This window comes from Eschrichtius robustus, chromosome 17 (genome assembly GCF_028021215.1).
Source record: "Eschrichtius robustus isolate mEscRob2 chromosome 17, mEscRob2.pri, whole genome shotgun sequence".
Classification (NCBI taxonomy): Eukaryota; Metazoa; Chordata; class Mammalia; order Artiodactyla; family Eschrichtiidae; genus Eschrichtius; species Eschrichtius robustus.
In genome coordinates this window covers 30,876,191-30,896,036 of record NC_090840.1, presented here as the reverse complement: position 1 = coordinate 30,896,036, position 19,846 = coordinate 30,876,191, and the positions used below count along the sequence as shown (strand labels likewise).

Here is a 19,846-nt window from a genome sequence, read left to right as displayed (position 1 = left end):
ATTATTTTTAAGTGATATGTACCTTGAGGGGTTTGGTATTTGAATTTCACAGAAGGAAAGAATATTAATCAATGCTATTTCAAATGTATACCTATTAAAAATGGATACATGAATTTGAAGTTAAACAAAATCAGAGTTAAGAAGGTAGAGCATACATATTCTCTGAGACATTAAAATTAAAACAAACCTTGAAATTCAGAAAAGAGAATTCAGTCAAATCATATACAAGTAATATGGAAAAATTTCTAATTGAGCTTATTTAAAGCAAATCTCTCACCCATGTTAATTTCTATACGTTTCTAGATCTTTTAACCATTTATATTTCATATTCAATTGCATATCTTATTTGAATATTTATAATGTTTGGAGGGTCAATCACAGGTGACTGCACAATTATTATTCTAATATCACTAGAGCTCTAAAATTTCAACATCATTTATTATTAGAAAAATGCAAATCAAAACTACAATGAGGTATCACCTCATACTGGTCAGAATGGGCATCATCCAAAAATCTACAAACAGTAAACACTGGAGAGGGTGCAGAGAAAAGGGGCCCCTCCTACACTGTTGGTGGGAATGTAAATTGGTACAGCCACTATGGAGAACAGTATGGAGGTTCTTTAAAAAACTAAAAATAAAACTACCTTAGCACCCAGCAATCCCACTCCTGGATATATACCCAGAGAAAACCATGATTCAAAAAGATACATGCATTACAATATTCATTGCAGCACTATTTACAATAACCAGGATATGGAAGCAACCTAAATGTCCATCAACAGAGGAATGGATAAAGAAGATGTGGTACATATATACAATGGAATATTGCTCAGCCATAAAAAAGAACAAAATAATGCCATTTGTAGCAACATGGATGGACCTAGAGATTGTCATACTGAATGAAGTAAGTCAGACAGAGGAAGACAAATATCGTATGATAGTGCCTGTATGTGGAATCTAAAAAGAAAGGATACAAATAAACTTATTTACAAAACAGAACTATGGTTACGGATGTAGAACACAAATTTATGGTTACCAGGGGTTAAGGTGGGGAGGCAGATCAATTGGCAGATTGGGTTTGACATATACACACTACTATATATAAAATAGATAACTAATAAGAACCTGCTGTATAGCACAAGGAACTCTACTCAATACTCTGTAACGGCCTATATGGGAAAAAAATCTAAAAAAAAAAAAAGAGTGGATATATGTATATGTATAACTGATTCACTTTGCTGTACACCTGAAACTAACACAACATTGTAAATCAACTCTACTCCAATAAATTTTTTTTAAATAAAATAAAATTTCATATAAAAGTTTAAATACTGCAATCCATGGAGCTTCATATACACTTGAACAATTGGAGGAAAGTACACACTTGACCTGAACCAGAAACACTTAAGCAATGATTAAAAAAAAAAAAAAAAAAAAATTCCAGAAAAGGAGAAAATGTTGCTATTAATGGTAACTTGGGAATTGGCAGAGAGATTTTAATAATTTAAAATCAGTCTTTTAAAATATTGCTAATATATTCTAAAAGTAGCACAATTAAGTCAGATAGACTATGAAGTTATAAAGGGGGTTATCTATAGATATGCTGTCTCTGTAAATAATATACATACACCCATACTTACTTGAGTGTCCCAATTTGTCTGCGAAATATGTCTACTCTTACCAAAAACTCATCAAATAAAACGGTATAACAGTTGAAATAAAAGACATTTATGTATTTACCAAGTAGGTCCTTATCTTCAATAATTGCCATCTCAACGTCTTTTCCAGTAACTATTGTGTATGTGAAAGGAACTTGAAGAAGAACACTAATCTCACCAAAAGACTCCTTCTCCTTAAGTTTACCCATATACGCAAGTCTTCGTATTTTTTCCTGTAAGAGATATAGATAACTGATGTTTAATGAAACCACTTCCATATAATGGATAAATAATTTTGGTATATGGTATTTAAAATAAATTAGCAGTTTCAGGCAAATCAGAGAACATTTATTCATACATGTATTTAAATTATATTAGAAAAATAATAGATTGACGAGAACTTCAGCATATCTAAGACAGCTGAAGGCACTGTACTTTAGTGATCTAGAAATTAAATGTGTTAATACACCAAGATGTTTATGAAATCTTGAACTCATTCCATTTTTTAAGGTCCTAGGATACTGTTTTGTAAGCATAATTTAGTATGTTTTGTGAACCACCATTTGTTACCTCAGTTCCAGCTGCAAGGCACAGTTGTTGAACTAACAGAGAATAATGAAAATAAGCAGAGAGTGCCAGGAATGGTACTGATGAGATGATTAACTGCAAAAGATGAGATTCTACCCTAACTTTTTTGTATAAATTAAAAAAGGAAAAATGGAAAGTGAGTTTGACTCAGGGAACTAGCAATTTAAGTCCAAATAAGGAATTTTGTGGAAAGGAGCTGACAGTAGTTTCAATATGCATAGTTCTGGAGAAAAAATTGAAACTCCAAATTATATTTTCAGGGAGAGCCTAACAGTATTAAAACAAGAATGAGCTGCTGAGCAGTAAGATAAAAAAAAAAAAAAAAAAAAAGAATGTAACCCTCAGGGTAGGACAGTGACAGAACTCAGAACAGGTGAAAGCCTTTACTAAGTACCCTGGGGTCAAAAGCCAATAACTAACGAATTGATATGCCACTTATATAAATGACAAATCTTTACACTGAATATGACTAGTACAGCAAAATTCAATGAAGTTTGCATATTAAATTGAATTACATTGAAGACTGCCTAACCAGCCAAAATGGGTTAGTTCTAACTTTTCTGTCACTATGTATTAGTGTTTTGCCTATTCTAGAACTTCATAAAACTGGAGTCATACAGAATGCACTGTTCTGAGGTTTACCTTTTTGCCCAACTTAAGGCTTTGAGATTCATCCATATTCTTGTATGTAGCATAAATTCTTTTTATTGAGGCATGACATTCCAATGAATGAATATACCACAATTTTTCTATCCATTCAACTGTCAATGGATATTTGGATTACTTACAGTTTCTGGCTTATGAAGATTCATGTAAGTCTTTTTGTAAGCATATATTTTATTTCTCTTGAGTAAATATCTAGAGTGGAATTTCAGGGTCATATATTAAGTGTATTTTAACCAATCTAATATGCTTATAGAAGTGCTTTGTTGTAGTTTTAATTTGCATTTCTCTGATAAATAATGATGTCAAGCATCTTTTAATGTGCTTCTAGTTTGTTCCTAAGTCTTACAATTCAATATATCTTACAACTTATTTTACATTCCTGCTTCTTACAACTCAGTAAAAAGAAGAAAATAAATGAAAGAAAAACTAGTCAAAAATTGAACAGCTATTTCACAAAAGAAGACAAGTAATAAATGACCAATAAACACAAGAAAACATGTTCAGTATCTCCTATTCATTAAGATAGGCTAATTGATTAAAAAGAATACATAAGTTTAAAACTTACCACTTTTCTTGATTCTGGTTTTGAAAGTCCTACAATACTTCTGTAAACCTTACAATATCCAGAATTAATATAAGCCACAAAAGAGATTATATTTCCACTTTCCACTATCACTGAAAACAAGAGACAATTCATTGTTTCACACATTTTTATAAGAAATTATTTTAGATATTATGACAATAAAAGTTGACATTTAATTCAACAACTATTGAGTAAATTTCTTAAAGAATGACAGTTTATAGGCAGTCCTCTGTATATGATAAAAATTTACATCTGATATTTATATCAGCAACTAATATAGAAGTAAATATTGACAAGAATTTGGCAGTAAAATCAATGGTGTGCTAGTAAACTGTATGGTGGGGGAGAGGAAGATGAGTGTGGGGCAAGCCCCAAGCCGTAGCATTTGCTGATTTTCACGGTGTAGTTATTTCTACCATAGCTAGTTTGAAACTGCCAATGGTTTAACAACTGGCTCAAAAAAATCTCTGAATATTTATCATTTGGATCTTCAGAATTCAAAGTGTATAATAAAAAAATAAATAAAAGGTTTTTTAATTGTCACTAGTCATTTATTTTGCTTAAATAAAAATTTACGGTAACTCTTCTACTGTCTTATATTTTGTTTCTTACAGCCAAACAATAATAATATAAAGTTATCTTCAAATATCAAAGTATAATATAGCTGTAGAATTATGTTTAAATTGTATAGACATGGGAATTTTTTCATAGATCCTACTCTTAAAAGTAAAGAGTAGTGTTTTTGCCAAGATGTTATATGATAGTAGAGGCTGTTTTACTTCTTTTAGTCAATCAGCAGGACATAAAGGAAGGTATAGAGTCTCCTGGCAATTGTTACAGGTAACAGAAGCATGCACTTAGAGAGTAAAGAAGCCCATTATTTTTAACTTTTAGAGCTGCACTACTGTAAATCTTTTCTTGAAAGTCAAGCCTTACATAGATCATAGAGAAGTATACGTAATATCAAAGTGAATAAAGATCATGGGAATTTGTATTAAAAGTAAGGCAACAATGGAAAAGCTGAATCACTGCAGCGAAATCTATGAGGCAGTCTCACTCCTTATAGGGGACATTTGCTGCCTCAGTAATTGTCTGTGGTCTCTGTGCTAATCATAGAAAATGTTTATCTTAATGAAGACAACACAGCAAAACCGTTTTCATCTAGGTAAGCAGGCTGAATTTAATGACATTAAAAAAAGTCTCATCACACTTAAGAAATTTTAAATATTACTTTTTTGACTAGAAAAAGAACCATACCAATGCCTGCAAAGACTTAACACCTTTCTCTTGTGTTTCTTAATTTTATGCATTCAGCCTCTGAACCTGTTTCCCATTACAAAGAACTTATGCCAGTGATGTCAAGATAAATGTTGTCATCTCCATACCCTTTCCTCTTGGGATGCATAGAAAACTATGAACAACATAGAAAGATCCAAAGGATTATAACAAAATTTTAAATGAAAATATTTAGTCATGGACTATATAAATGACATTTTATTCATTATTATTTAAAGGTAATATTCAGGAAATAAAGTTGATTTATATTTAAAAACAGAGTTTCAGTTTAGGAAGGTGAAAAATTTGGGAGATGGATGATGGTGAGAGTTGCACAACAATGTGAATGTAGTGTCACTGAACTATATGGTTAAATATGGTTAAAATGGTATGTTTTATATTATGTGACTTTTACCACAATAAAAATAATTTTTTAAATAAGGTTTTAAAGAATCTCATCAAAACTCAAACTCATATTCTAAAACCTGAAAGCATTAGACCTTTATGAAAAGAACAAACTTGACTTTATCTTAAAAGTAAATTAGAAAGAGAAGAAAACCAGAAGGATTCATAGAAAGTGAATATCATGTATTGTTCTTTTCCTTCCTGTTGTTTTTCATGTGCCAGGAAATAGTCACAAGTCTAATAAAACTATTTTATTCCAATTTTCAGATCAGTTAGAAGAAGTCATGATAAGAAGGATAATTCCCAACTGGCTATTAGCATCAGCACTGGGACAGTTAAGGTCTCAGTTTAAATGGAAACTAGTGATTAGAAAGGTTGTTAAAGGACATCTTCTTAATAAACTTAATAAACTCAAGTCCATTAACCTAACAGACCAAAACACAGTTTTGGAGCAGAAGTGTGTCTGAGTATCAGCAAGACTGATGCAGCTTCAAGCAGAACATGCATTAGCTTAATGGATACCAGTTCTCCTTGTAAAACTAGAGTACTAGAAAAAGAATAATATAAAAAAAAATAGTGCTAATGAATCCTATTTTTGAATTTTAATGTCAATTTGGGGAAGCATTTTTGAACATGTTTTCCTTATGAATATATTTTTTGCTTTCCTAATGTGTTAAGAAAGATCTTGGTTAGAAAGGACCTTGCATTTACTGAGTATTTCTATAAGGGTCCATACTAATGAAACTTTAACCAATATTAAACACTACTTATTTATTATTTTAAAATATATATTTATATGAAGATAAATAGCATTTATGGCTAAATGGAAGCAAATCCTGAATAGAAGTGCGTATCAGAAAAATTGAACACTGATTAATTATCTAATTTCCATTTATACTACACCTTCTGAATTCATGGCACATTAAGATAAGTCATTCTTCTAAAGTATGAGTACTATATGTAAAATACTGTCATGCATATTAAATACCTGCCACTTTGCATAAGAAATTAAAAATAAGTGAGCATTTCTCTAATCACACAAACATGAGATTTGGAAAAAAGTTGTACTAATTATTGATAGAGGAAATCCAGAGAAATATGGGTAGAAGAAATTTAAATTTTGAACACACCTCAGAAACTATTCCAAGAAAAGAATTTACTAATATAATACATTTATAGAATTTCACAGAAAATAACAGAGTATGACTTGTTACTTATTGAAAATTAGGGCAGATGAAGAAGGTCCAGACTTGGTGTTAAATTCCCTCCACCCCTCTCTCCTTCCCCTTCTTCCCCTATTTTCCCCTTTCCTCCATCCCACGCTCCAAGATAGGACAAATACTGGGGCTTAGAGTCTTTTACAAGTCAGGGCAGAAGGGATTATGGAGATCTTATGCCCAGCCTGATAGCCAAGAAAGCCATACCCTCACCTCAACTCTCTTACCAGATTCAAATCTTCATTCAAATCTCACCCTCTCATGACTCTGCTAGTTTATCCTACAGTTTAACCTGCTCTTTCCAGCTCCCTTACCCCACTCTGCTTTTTTTCCTCATGGTTTTGTTATCATCTAACATACTATCTAATTTACTGATTTATTTCTTGTGCTTACTGTGTATTACATCCTCTAGCCACTAGAATGCAAGCTCCATCAAGACAAGGATTTTTCTTTTTATCTTTCTTTCACTCATGTATTTGCAAAGTAGCCGTTCAATAAATATTTGATGAACAAATGCAAGGTCTCAATATTAAATTGCAATTTCCTCAAAAGGTTAACTGAGCACGAGAGGAAGCTCAGAATATGGTAGCTTAGGTTTTTATGGAACCAACTTGCACAACTAAAAATTCTGGCTGAAATACTTTTAAATATATGAGGTGGTAAAAGGCAAAAAAACCCAAACCAAAACAAAAAGAAACCCAAAAAACCCTCAAAAGCCAGAAATAAAAAGAAAGTGCAGTCACAGAGGTAAGAAAGCCCTAGAACCAATGGCAAAGTCTGTCTGAGAGATCAGATGTGGACATCCTCCTTCATAAAACCTTCAAGAACAATATTCTTGGGGGGGTGAACTTGAAAAAGCCCACCTTACAAAGAGAGTTCCTGAAGATATTTTCCTCTCTTACTTGTGGTGCTAAAAGGAATGGAAAAAGAGAAGAGAAAGTCTCTCTGAAAATTCCTAACCATAGCTCATGATATTGGGGCTAGAATCTACACCACCTGTGAGGCATCAAAGATTTATTTTTAAATTATATTGTTGATTTGCCATGCTAAATGCCTGGGAAAAAATTCTTTCTGGATAAATTAATGTTTATCCAGGCTTCAAAGAAGTCTAACAGATATGAAGATACTATTTTAGGGAAAATGAGCCCTCAATAAAATATGTGTTACCAAATATGTTAGCAAACCAGCACCATTAATTATAGTCACCATACTGTTATAAACATAACTATACATATACTTACATTACTATAGATATTTTTATGTATTTATGTACACATGATATATACACATTTATAGCAACATCAGAATTAGGAAATATAAGATAAAACTATATTTATAAAAAAGCAAGAGACAGAATTAATCAGTTTGATTACCAAAATTATCCAGTGCTTTCGGAAAAACTATAATCAATCCAAACAAAAATATTAAATTAATTAAATATTAAACTAAAAAACTAATGCTATATCCTAAAATTTTATTATTAAAATTTAGCATTACATTTTTTTTTTGCATTATAATTAAGGTCACATTTCAAATGGCCATGAATTTAAATATTAGTTTATTTGAATCAAAATTTAAAAATTAAATTAAATGTAAAATGCTTATATACGAAACGCTAAATAATACAAAGGTAATTTCTGGAAGGACTTGCGTAAAATAGAAATTTTTCTTACAAGTTTGGGAAAATTCATTAGATCAACTGACGGAGTGTGTTTTTGGTTTTTTTATGATTATTACAACAATTCCTTTTGGTATTTTCTAGTTTTCTAATTCATACTTCTCTTTCATTTGACATTTTATATTTTCTAGAGATGTATTCTTTCCATCTAGTTTTTCCATACGTTAGAATAGACTTGTTTATGACACATACTTCTGAAATCTTTATTGTGTCTTTATTATATTTCATGTGCTTATAATGCTTTTTCCAAAATGATTTTTCCTAAAAAGCATTTTATTTCACAGATAGCTTGTTTCTGTGTAAATATTGCTTCTTAGTTCATTGATCTCTGTCTTTATTTCATTATTTTTTAAAATTCTTTTTTCTTGTTTTCTAATAAATGTATTTAACCCTACACATTTCTTCTCTCTACTGGCCTAACTATACCTCATACGTTCTGAAATATAGTGATTTTATTATGATTTGGTTGAGAGTTATTCTTAATTTCCTTTTTTAATCAGTGGGGTACAGCAACATGTATTTATTTCATTTCCAACATTTGGGACTATACTTTTTCTATTCTTTTAAATCAATTTTAAGTTTTCTTGTTTTGTTTTGTTTTACACTTGACTCTGTGTGACCATTATATACAATATATTTTTGTAATTATTCCTTATTTTTTACATGCTGGGGAAAAAGTTCTGTTGATGTGATGTATATAAAATTTTGACTTTTTAAAATTGTAATGTTCAGTTTACAGTTGTTAATCTATTTGGTCTCTCATTTCCTGAGAAAGTTGTGTAACCAAACTACAATGATTATGATTCTTTCTCTTTTTTTATCACAATAGTTTTACACTGCATTCTATCCTGCTATATATTACGGTTCTTTCATCAGCTTAACACACATAATTTAAATAAATGCATCATACCATTAATATTTTTCTGTGGCAAGATCTTCTATTTTAATTTTTCCTCTTTTACACTTGTCAGTATTTCCTAGTCAGCTTTCCATTTTAGTATGTATAAATTAATGTCATTATTTTTGAAAGACTCCATAGTATGGAGGTATCATAATTTAGGTCATCATTTTTCTAAAGTTGAGGTTTTAAACGGTTCCAAGTCTTGCTATTTAAAAATATGCTACAATAAATTTCCTTCCTGGACATCTGCAGATAAGTGCACAGTTTTCTATAAATTAAATTCCTTATAAAGCATGTAATAATAAATTCTGATAAATTTTGCTAAATCAGAAAATGAAATCTAATTATTGTTTTAATTGGCATGCCTTTGATATTTGCTGAGGATTAAAGTTCATTTATTTATGTATTTACCACTTGCATACTTTTATGAATTTTCGCTCATACATACTGTCCATTTTCAATTTTGACACTTTTGGCTTTTTTATCTGTAGTAACTTTATATATTATGGTTCTTTAATCTTCATCATTATATACATTGCAAATATTTACTTCTGGTTTCCTAAGAATTATTTTACTTGTTTACAATTTACCACATAATTTTTATGATTTTGTTTGTGGTCAAATCTGTTAAGAGTTTCTTCATAATATATGGATTGAGAAGATTATTACTAATAAAAATGATTATATATGGTTTCAATAGATTTATAGGATTTTGCATTTAAATACTTCCTATAATTTACAATTTGAATAATGTATGAACTAAGAATTTTCATCTCAAATGGATAGAAGTCCCAAAAACAATTGTTGAAAATTCTTTCTTATCCTCATTGATTTGAAATGTCCTTGATTTCATGTATAAATTGATATAAAGTTATGAAGGTTTTTCTGAACTTTATTGTAATGCACTTTTTAAATTATTTTACTATTAGAGTATGTTTTGATAACTGTGAGATAACTTTTCCCACTGAAATTTTACCAGATTTTCTTGGAACATATTAAATGTTTGCTCTTCCAGACAAAATTATGATGCTGAATATTTATGTTTGTCCCCTTCAGATTCCCTTTCTAACTTTCTCTACTCTGTTGGCTTTTTGTTGAATTTGGCCAATGAGAGGCAAAGGAAGGATATAATAAATGAGAGAATTTGAGGTAGTTATTTCCCCCATCTTCCATTTTGATGGACTACTGTGTAGCAGAGGCTGAACACCTGTACCGAAGACCCCAATTGCCACAGGAAAAACCTGTAGATACAATGTGTAGTCAGATGCTGATAATTCCTCCCTCCCCTTTCCCCTTCAGACTTAGACTTTGTAATGATTTCCTACTATTGGAAGTCCCTAGGTGCTTCACCATCTTTTGCTAGTTTCCCAAAATCTTACCCTCACTTTTGTAAGTAGTCCATTCCTTAGACTCTCTTTCATCATTCCCATCTAATATGCTGTCTATTTACTGCCAGAAGCCCAACTGATACCTAGAATTTTCTTTTCAAGTCCCATAGAGTATTCTGACAACATTTTCATTTCCATTCTATTCAATTCATATATTAATTTAGGTAGAAATCTATGTTTATCATATTCCAGTCTAGTTTCTATTTTCCTGGTCTTTTTAATACCATCCCTCCAAATTATATAGTTTGTCTCATAAAGGGTTTGCATTTTTCTCTTAGTTCATTTCTGGACATTTAAAAGTCTGTTGATATTTTAAGTGATGTGTCCCATTATTTTGCATAGTTTTTGTTGCTTATATAAATTATGAATTGTTGACTTAAGAAGTGGAAATTGATTCTTGTTGGTGTAGTAAAAGAGAAAGTTTTGAAGAAAGGATTGACATTTAACCCAAAGTCAATTACATTTATGGTGCCAGAGTCAGAATAAATCAAGCTTCATAATTGCCATACTTAGGATTTTTATTCCACAAAAGTAGTAGTGAGCAAATTTGGGTCAGGTGCCAGATCCACAGAGGATTTCTTTCTATGCAGTAGGGGTTGATCACCAAAGAAGAATTTATATGACATTACCAATGATTGACTATATATATGCTAAGTAAACAGAAACATTAAAAGAAAACGTTTCAAATAACATAATAAATGTAAGACTATCATCTTCCAAAAATATTTCTGATTCACTGATACCATTCTTTCTTTTACCTAGCACCATGATGCTAGGAAAAACATGCATATATATATATATATATATATATGTGTGTGTGTGTGTGTGTGCGTGTGTGTGTGTGTGTGTGTATGTGTTTAGCTTGACTTTCGGAATCAAATTCTATTTTCTGCTGAAATGGCAAATTGACGTTATCTCACAGGGTTCTTTAGAGGACCAAATAGATAATCTTTATAAATAGCAATAAATTAATAGAAGAAAATTATTTTCATATTTGTGTAGAAAAAGTTTCTTCGTTTTCACCTGACAATCATATATTTTAGCCATAAATTATAGTTAACCATGGTAATTGTCCATTTAGCAAGGATACACTGATTAGTGACTTCATTCTGACACTACCTAAACATCTACATTGATTTCAGTTCAATTACTTAAGCAATATTATTTTAGAGATGAATAATCACATACTAAATGGACTGGCCAACAAAGTACATGAATAGTATGATGCATTTAACATTTGTACATAGTACAGATTATAATTAAATTTATTCATTATTTGAAATACTGATTTACCTCATTAATTTCACAATAATTAACTTTGATTCAAGATAATATTCCATTTGGTATATCTTAATGTAATTTGGACAGTGTAGGTAAATTGTTTGAGTAAAGAAATTTATTTTATTACATACCTTCAGAACACCGGTTATTTCTACTCAAATTAGTTCAATCACTCTATAAGATATTTATGCAAAAGTACATTTCAGTACACCTACTGGTGATCCAGCTTCATTTTTGTACACACTATTCTGACAAGAAAAATGTGTGAAGTTATTTTTTAATATTTTTCAAAACAACTTTAAAAAGATGTGATAAATCCTATTTTCATTTTTTTGAATGGAATATTAATGTTTGATAATTAGATTTTGTGAATTCTTTATATTAATCCTCTTTTATAATATCATTTGTTGATTTTTCTGAAACTATTGTTTTCCTCTTAATCTCATTACTTTCACATGTTAGACAACTCAATATAAATTTCATACCCATAGTTTCTTCTTATTGTTATCTCTATCTTTAACTTAATAATTAATCCATCTTAAATAATTTTTGTCACATGATGTCAGGTTAAATAGCTGACTAAAGTTTTTTCCCATGTGTACAGATTATTTTCTAACACTTTTTGTTTTTTTACAGAATTTCCTTTTTTATTTTGTCAGATATACTCAACATACTCAAAACCTAACTTTTATCCTATGCCATATTTGAATTTTAGAATTGGTAGGGTCTGATTAATATATTCTACATAATAAGTTAACAAATCTGTTTTTCTAATAACACTTTTTATTTAAAAAAATACTAGCCTTTCCCCACTGATGTATGATACTTCTTCCATTATATACTATACACTATTCTCCTATACACTGGGCTCTTTTATAAGCTAACAGTCTAAATGGAATGAAATGAAAAAGTTGTTAGAGCTTTTATAAGAAATAAATTTACAGCATGTGTCAAAAATGATGTAATCTTTTAAACACATTGATGAAATGTATCTAATTCTAAGAATTTTTCTTAAGGAAATAATCAGGTAAGTATTTAAGTATATAAGTATTCAAAACCCTGTGTGTAAGATATTTTATGCAACTTAAATGACAATCAATAGGGAAATGTTTAAATAAAGTATGATAATCCATTGGGTATATTATGCTTCCACTAAAATTCATAACTTTTAAAAACTGTTACTGACATGGAATATGCTAATTTTATAATGGCAAGTGGAAATGAGTTCCATTAACTCTATAGTATTCAACTTTGGTTAAAAATATACAAAAGCCATTTGTTTCTGAATTAAAAACTTGGAAAAATATAGGAAAAGGTTGACGTCTGTAACAGTCAATGTTTTAAGAGTATAATTATAAGTAACTTATGCTTTGTAATCTTCTGTACAATAAATGTACACATTGTTTATATATTATTTTCATAATCACATTAAATAAAACATTTTCTAAAATAATTTTAGAACAACTGATTCATAATGTGGTCTCTGGTAGAGGTATACCATAATTACAGAATAAAAATAAATTGCTTTTGAGCAATATGGTATAATAGGAAGCCTGAGACCCTCCTTTCTCCCACAGAGACACTGATTCTACAACAATCCATGGACCAATTCCATTTGTGAGAAATCCAGAAACTAAATAAGAGGCTCTTGTACTCCAGGTGAGCACAAAACCAGCTGCATCAAAGCTGGTAAAAAAATTCATGGCACCCTCGTGCCATAGTCTCTCCCCACCAGTGAAGCTCCATACAATCAGGAGAAAACTCCCAGCTCCTGATTTCTTCCTAGGAAGGGAAAGAGAAGGCTGGACTGTATGTACAAAGTTCTGACCTTTCCAGGGAGCTGCCTGAGGGATTGGATTCTGCCTTGTCTCTCTGAGATCATTGACAGAACTCAGCATACTCTAGATGCCTGGTGGTCTCTGAGAACAAATAAGAGCTGGGTAGCATGCCGCTTCTTCAGAACACACGTGGTACAGCAGACAAAGTCCAGAACAGCTTGATGGCCTCTCCCTCAGGAGAAAGAGAAGAGTGGTGCATGCATACAAAGTTCTGGCTTTTCAGTGGGTTGCCTGATTTATATCTTGTCTGAATCTAAGCACTAACAGGAATAGGATACCAGGTTGAGTTCCAGTGAGAACAAAAATTTTTCAGTGTGCACCAGAATCTACAGTACCATATATAGACACTATGTGGCACTCCTGATTAGAAGTTGGCCAACAAGGCGATTAGACACACAAGCCTAAACAGAACAATCCCCAGAAAAGGCTTGAAAAATCTCTAGAATATCCAGCTGGGCTGACTGAAGAAGTTCCTCCCTGTGCAGAACCATGCCACAAAGACTGGGAGAAATAGTGGATTTTTCAAATTCCAAAGTTCCAGCAGAAGATAACAAGACATACAAAAAGCAGGGAAATATGGGATATTCAAAGGAACAAATTAAATCCCAAGAAAATGACCCTAAAGAAATGGAGAAATATGAATTAGCAGACAAAACATTTAAAATAACCATCATAAAGGTTTTTAATAAATTAAAAGAGAGCACAGACAGATAACTAACAGAAATTGGGAAAGTGATGTATGAACAAAATGAGAATATCAACAAAGATAGAAACTATGAAGAAGAACTAAATAGAAATTCTAGAATTGAAGAATAAAAAACTGAATTGAAAAATTCACTACAGGGTCTTAACAGCTCTTGACTAGACAGAAGAAAGAAAGAATCAGCAAACTTGAAGACAGGACTTTTGAAATTACTGAGGCTTAGGAGCAAGAAGAAAAAGAAGAAAAAGAAAAAAATGAAGAGAGCTTAACAGACTTGTGGGACATCATCAAATAGAATAACATATACACTATAGGAATCCCAGAGGAGAAGAGAAAGTGGCAGAGAACCTATTTGAAGAAATAATGGCTAAACACTTTTCAAATTTGAGAAAAAAAGGACATACAAATTCAAGAAGCTCAATTCACTCCAACCAGGATAAATCTAAGAAGACCTACACAAAGACACATTATAATAAAACTGTTAAAAGTCATAGGCAAAGAGAGAGTTTTGAAAGCAGCAATAAAAAGCTACTCATCACATACAAGGAAGTTCTAGAGATCTGTTGTACAACATTATACTTATAATTAACAATAAAGTACTTAAAAATTGTTGTGTAGGTCTCATGGTTTGTGTTTCTTACACAATAAAAATATAGTGTTTTTAAGATTTAGCCTCTGAGTTACTAACAGTTTTTTTAATTACTTCTCCATCAAAATATACCCTGAGTAATATGCAAACACACACACACACACACACACACAATCTCCAATGAACAAAAAGTCTCAATTGAGATCTTGTTAATCAATCATTGACCTAAGGTAGATGGCATGTAATTTTAACTTTTGACAAAATAGTTTTCTCTGTTGCAACTCAAAAATTATGATTACATAAGATGTGTTTACAGAGACAACTGAAAATAGTATCAGAAATATTTTAGTCAAATTTCTAGAGGTATTGAAAATATGTTTTTTTCTAAGTTTGAAGACTCATCCTTCTATCTAAAAATGCAACTGTAGAAACAAAACTAACCAGTTAAATTATTAAATTTAATTAAATGATTAGCTTGGACCTCCTTTCTTGAACAAACACTTAAGTTTTTTAAAACGTCTGAAATACAGTTGACTTGACAAGGCAAAAAATGAAAAGTAAAGTAAATATAAGAGAAATTTACTGGATTCTAATTCAAAATATTTCATTTATGTCTTTAAGAGTTAAAAGAACATCTACACAGTGCCACATATGTAAAAAGCAAGCAGCAATCAAAATTTTTTGTTCACATCATGTGAAACTTGAACTTGATTTAGAAGGTGTCATTATTCTAAGAAACTTTCAAGCTGGTAGACATTTTTTAAAAATTTTATTCAGATCATTTTTAATTTTATTCAGATCATTTTGAGTAGTGGAACTACTACTCAAAAAGAAAAAAGACATAAAAACCTGAAAGGACATCAAAATAAATTATACAGATTCATACACATTAACCTTATCACCTATTTCAGTGTAATACAAACATTTATAAGCTACACAGAATCTCTTTCCTGATTGGTTGATTCACTCTCTATTATTTTCAAACTCTACAGTTTTTACTGTTAATTTCTTTCTCACAGAGCAATGTTATTTTGCATCAGGTAGAATATGCAGAAGTTTTGCCTCAGTAGTGGGGAAAAATTAGACCCAAGCTAAATCTAAGAGAGATTAAAAGCAAGATATAAAAATATTGAACTGCTGTCAAGTACTAAACTTGGGCCCTGAGCAAAGTTCAAGAAAATTTGGAGAAATAGAAACAAATATTCATCACTGAAAAAGTAAAATTTAGAATACTTGAAATACAATGCAGAATTACAAAACATGCATGCAGAAAAATACAATGAGTATATAACTCATAATGAAGAGAAAAATAAATTAATTGAAAGCATACCAGAAGTCATATAAATGATAGAATAAGAAGACAAAGACATTAAAACCCTTATTATATATGCATCCTATAAACTAGTGGAAAGAATGAGCATTTTAAGTAGAAACATGGACAATATATAAACGATGCAAATCAAATTTCTAGAGATGAGAACTAAAATGTCTGATATGCAAAATATAATAGATATAATTTATAGGTTAGACACTGCAGACAAAAAGTTTAGTAACCTTAAAGACATGACAAAGGAAATTATCCAAAATGGAGCAGAGAAGAAAAAAGAAGAGAATCAAACACACACATACATACACACACACACAGAACAGAACATATTGAGACATATGATAGGTTTAATTCATCTAATATACATGTTATTTGCATACCCAAAAAAGAATGAGTGAGCACTTGAAGAAATCATGTCTAAAATATTCCACATTTAATTAAAACTAATATTCCACCACATAATAGCAAAATAAATTTTTTTTTACAAGTGTACATGGAACATGTACTACATAGACCATATTCTGGGCCATAAAAAAAAAAAGTCTCAATAAACCTAGAGATTCAAATCATACAAAATATGTTCTTTGACCAAAACAGAATTAAATTTAAATTCATTAGCTGGCAAAATCTATAATATTTTGAAACTTAATAACATATTTCCAAATAAACAATGGGTGAAGGAGAAATAAAAATGGAAAGTTAAAAAGAATTTTGAATAGGATGAAAACAAAAAGAGTAACACACCAAAATTTGCATATACATCTAAAGCAGTACTTAGAGAGAATAGTATTAAATGGCTATATTAAAAAAGAAGAAAGATCTCAAAACATAAACTTCAGCTTCTGGCTTAAGATACTAAAAGAATGAATTAACCACAAAATACACAGAAGAAAGGAACTAATAAATGTAGGAATAGAAATCAATGAAAGAGAAAACAGAAAAACAATAGGGAAAATCAATGAAAACCAAAGCTGGTTCTTTGAGAAGATTAATAACGTTGAGATATCTCTAGCCAGACAGAGCACAAAAAAATTATCATAACAACCCTCAGATAAGTACTATTATTACCTCCATTTTACAAACGAGAAAAATAATACACAGAGAAGTTACATGATTTGCTCAATGCCTCACAATTAGAAAGTAGTACATCCAGAATTCAAACCCAAATTATCTTCCTCCTCCAGCCATGATTTTAAATATATATTTTATTTTATAATGTATATTTATATAATTACAAATTCTATCAATATTTGTATAGCTATATCATTGTATATAGATACGATATAGTAAATAATTATACACAAATAACATAAATCTCTACCCACTTTCTGGCACTTTTTCACTTTTCAGTGTATCTTGGATATCTTTATGCATTTGCACATATGGTATCCCTCATTCTTTATATTAGTGGCAGACTCCCACCATAATTCATTAATGTTCCATAATTTATTAACCATCCCCTTATTGATGGATATTTGCTTCCCAGAGCAAAAAAAGTACAATAAAAATTACTACACATATATCTTTGAATAGACAAGAACACATTTACTGGTAGTATACATTTTCAGAAATAAAATTTGTTGTATAAAGATTGTTATTTTTTATAGATTTTGCCAAATTTGTCTTGAAGCATGTTGTACCAACTCATAGGCCTATCTAAAGTGCATAAGATTCTTGTTTACCAATGCTAGAAAATCTTCTTTATTAGTGAAATTTTGAATGTTTACAAACGTGACAAGTGAAAAATGTTAATTAAATAAAAATGAATATTTGAAATGATTAGTTAGCAAAGGTAAATTATGCAGGATTTTTCATTCCCTTATTGAGAACTGTCTTTTCATTCTCTTTTCTTCATTTTCCCTCTCTTTCTCTCTCTCTCTCTCTTTGACCACTCGAGATTTTACAATTGATTGGTAAGAGTCATTTTATATTAAAAATAACTTTTGTATAAGGTGTACAACAACTTTATCAGCTCTCTGTATATTAATACTTTATGGATCATATTCATGCAGAATACTGAATTTTTATTACTCTGAAATTAATATTTCAATATAAATTTTGAAATTTTAGTTTCAAAAAGGTATTTTACCTTTTTCTTTAGTCGTGTTTAAAAGAGCTTCCCCCACCAAAGGTTAGGAAATACATTTGGCAATGTTTTCTTTTTTTTTTTTTTAAACTAACATTTTATTTATTTATTTATTTATGGCTGTGTTGGGTCTTCCTTTCTGTGCGAGGGCTTTCTCTAGTTGCGGCAAGTGGGGGCCACTCTTCATCGCGGTGCGCAGGCCTCTCATTATCGCGGCCTCTCTTGTTGCAGAGCACAGACTCCAGATGTGCAGGCTCAGTAATTTTGGCTCACAGGCCTAGTTGTTCCATGGCATGTGGCATCTTCCCAGACCAGGGCTCAAACCCGTGTCCCCTGCATTGGCAGGCAGATTCTCAACCACTGCGCCACCAGGGGAGCCCGCCAATGTTTTCTTATAACAGTGTTATGATATCCTAGATAACACAGAGGATTTTAATCCACCTGAATGTATTTGCCTCTGTTTACTACTTGTCCAACAATCAGGCATTTAATAAACTATCTTTTCTCTACTCTTTTTCAATAACTCTTCTATATTATACTAAATTGCCATATTTTTTCTACATCCTTAGTTTTTTGATTAATCTGCTTACCTAATAAAATATTTGATTTATATTACATTCAGTATTTTAAATGTATCTAAGTTTTTACTCGTTTAATATTTTGTAGACATTAGTATCAACATAATCAGCTTCCAAAAAAGTCTTACTGCTATTTTTTATGAAGTTCACATTGGGCTAATAAATTTACTGTGATTTGCAGTGATGTGTTTTCCTATTCAAGTACAAGTTATGACTCAATTATTCTTATTCTTATTTTATGTAACACAGTTGAGATTTATTTTTTTATAAAATACCTTCATATTTCTTATCTATTTCTATACATTTGATATTTTGACTATTATATATGTAACCTCTTCTTCATTTAAAATTTACAAATAATATGAAATAAATTTTAAATATTAATCTTGCAACTAATTACCTCACTTAATTCCATGTTTTCTAATGATTTTCTCATTGACTCTCCACAAATATTCAACTATATAATAATATGAATAAATAATAGTGATTTCACCTTCTTTTTCAAGTTCATGCTTACTATTTACTTTACTTAAAAATGTTAGTAAACTCATCAATTTAATGAGAATGATTCTGGTATTTACTATTAAGAATATACCTAACTTCTTTTTTGAGACAGATAATTTTATCATGTTGTGGAAATATTCATATATTCTTATCTTATTAAGAATGTGTGTCAGAATTTCCTCAAATGCTTTTTAACTGCCATGAAGATATTATGGTTTTTCTCCTTTGATCTATATTTTAGTGAAATACACTAATATCATTTTAAAAAATATTGAGCTAGTTCTCACTGAATTCCTAGAATGAACCAATTTTTTTGATGTATTATTCTTTAAAGTACTGCTAGATTATGTTTTACAATTTAACTTTTAGGGTTTTTATATTGATATTCACATTTGAGATCCCTACATAGTCATTTTTAAAAATTATCTTTGTCAGTTTTAGCTTCCATGTTATACTGAATTTGATAGAGAGCATTGGTATCATCTGCTCCTTGAAAACTTAATCAAATTAACCAATTTTAGGCATATTAAAATATTCATAATATTATTACAGTGTGCTTCTGGTACTCAGCAAGGATCT

At 30.4% G+C, this 19,846-nt stretch overlaps 1 protein-coding gene across 1 annotated transcript in view; it reads right to left on the bottom strand.

The window, feature by feature from the left end:
* Positions 1-1,638: 1,638 nt before the first annotated feature.
* Positions 1,639-19,846, bottom strand: part of CNBD1 (cyclic nucleotide binding domain containing 1) — a 403,237-nt gene continuing 385,029 nt past the window's right edge. The window contains 2 exon segments of the mRNA XM_068525485.1: positions 1,639-1,893; positions 3,480-3,589. Coding sequence (XP_068381586.1) covers positions 1,639-1,893; positions 3,480-3,589 — 365 coding nt within the window.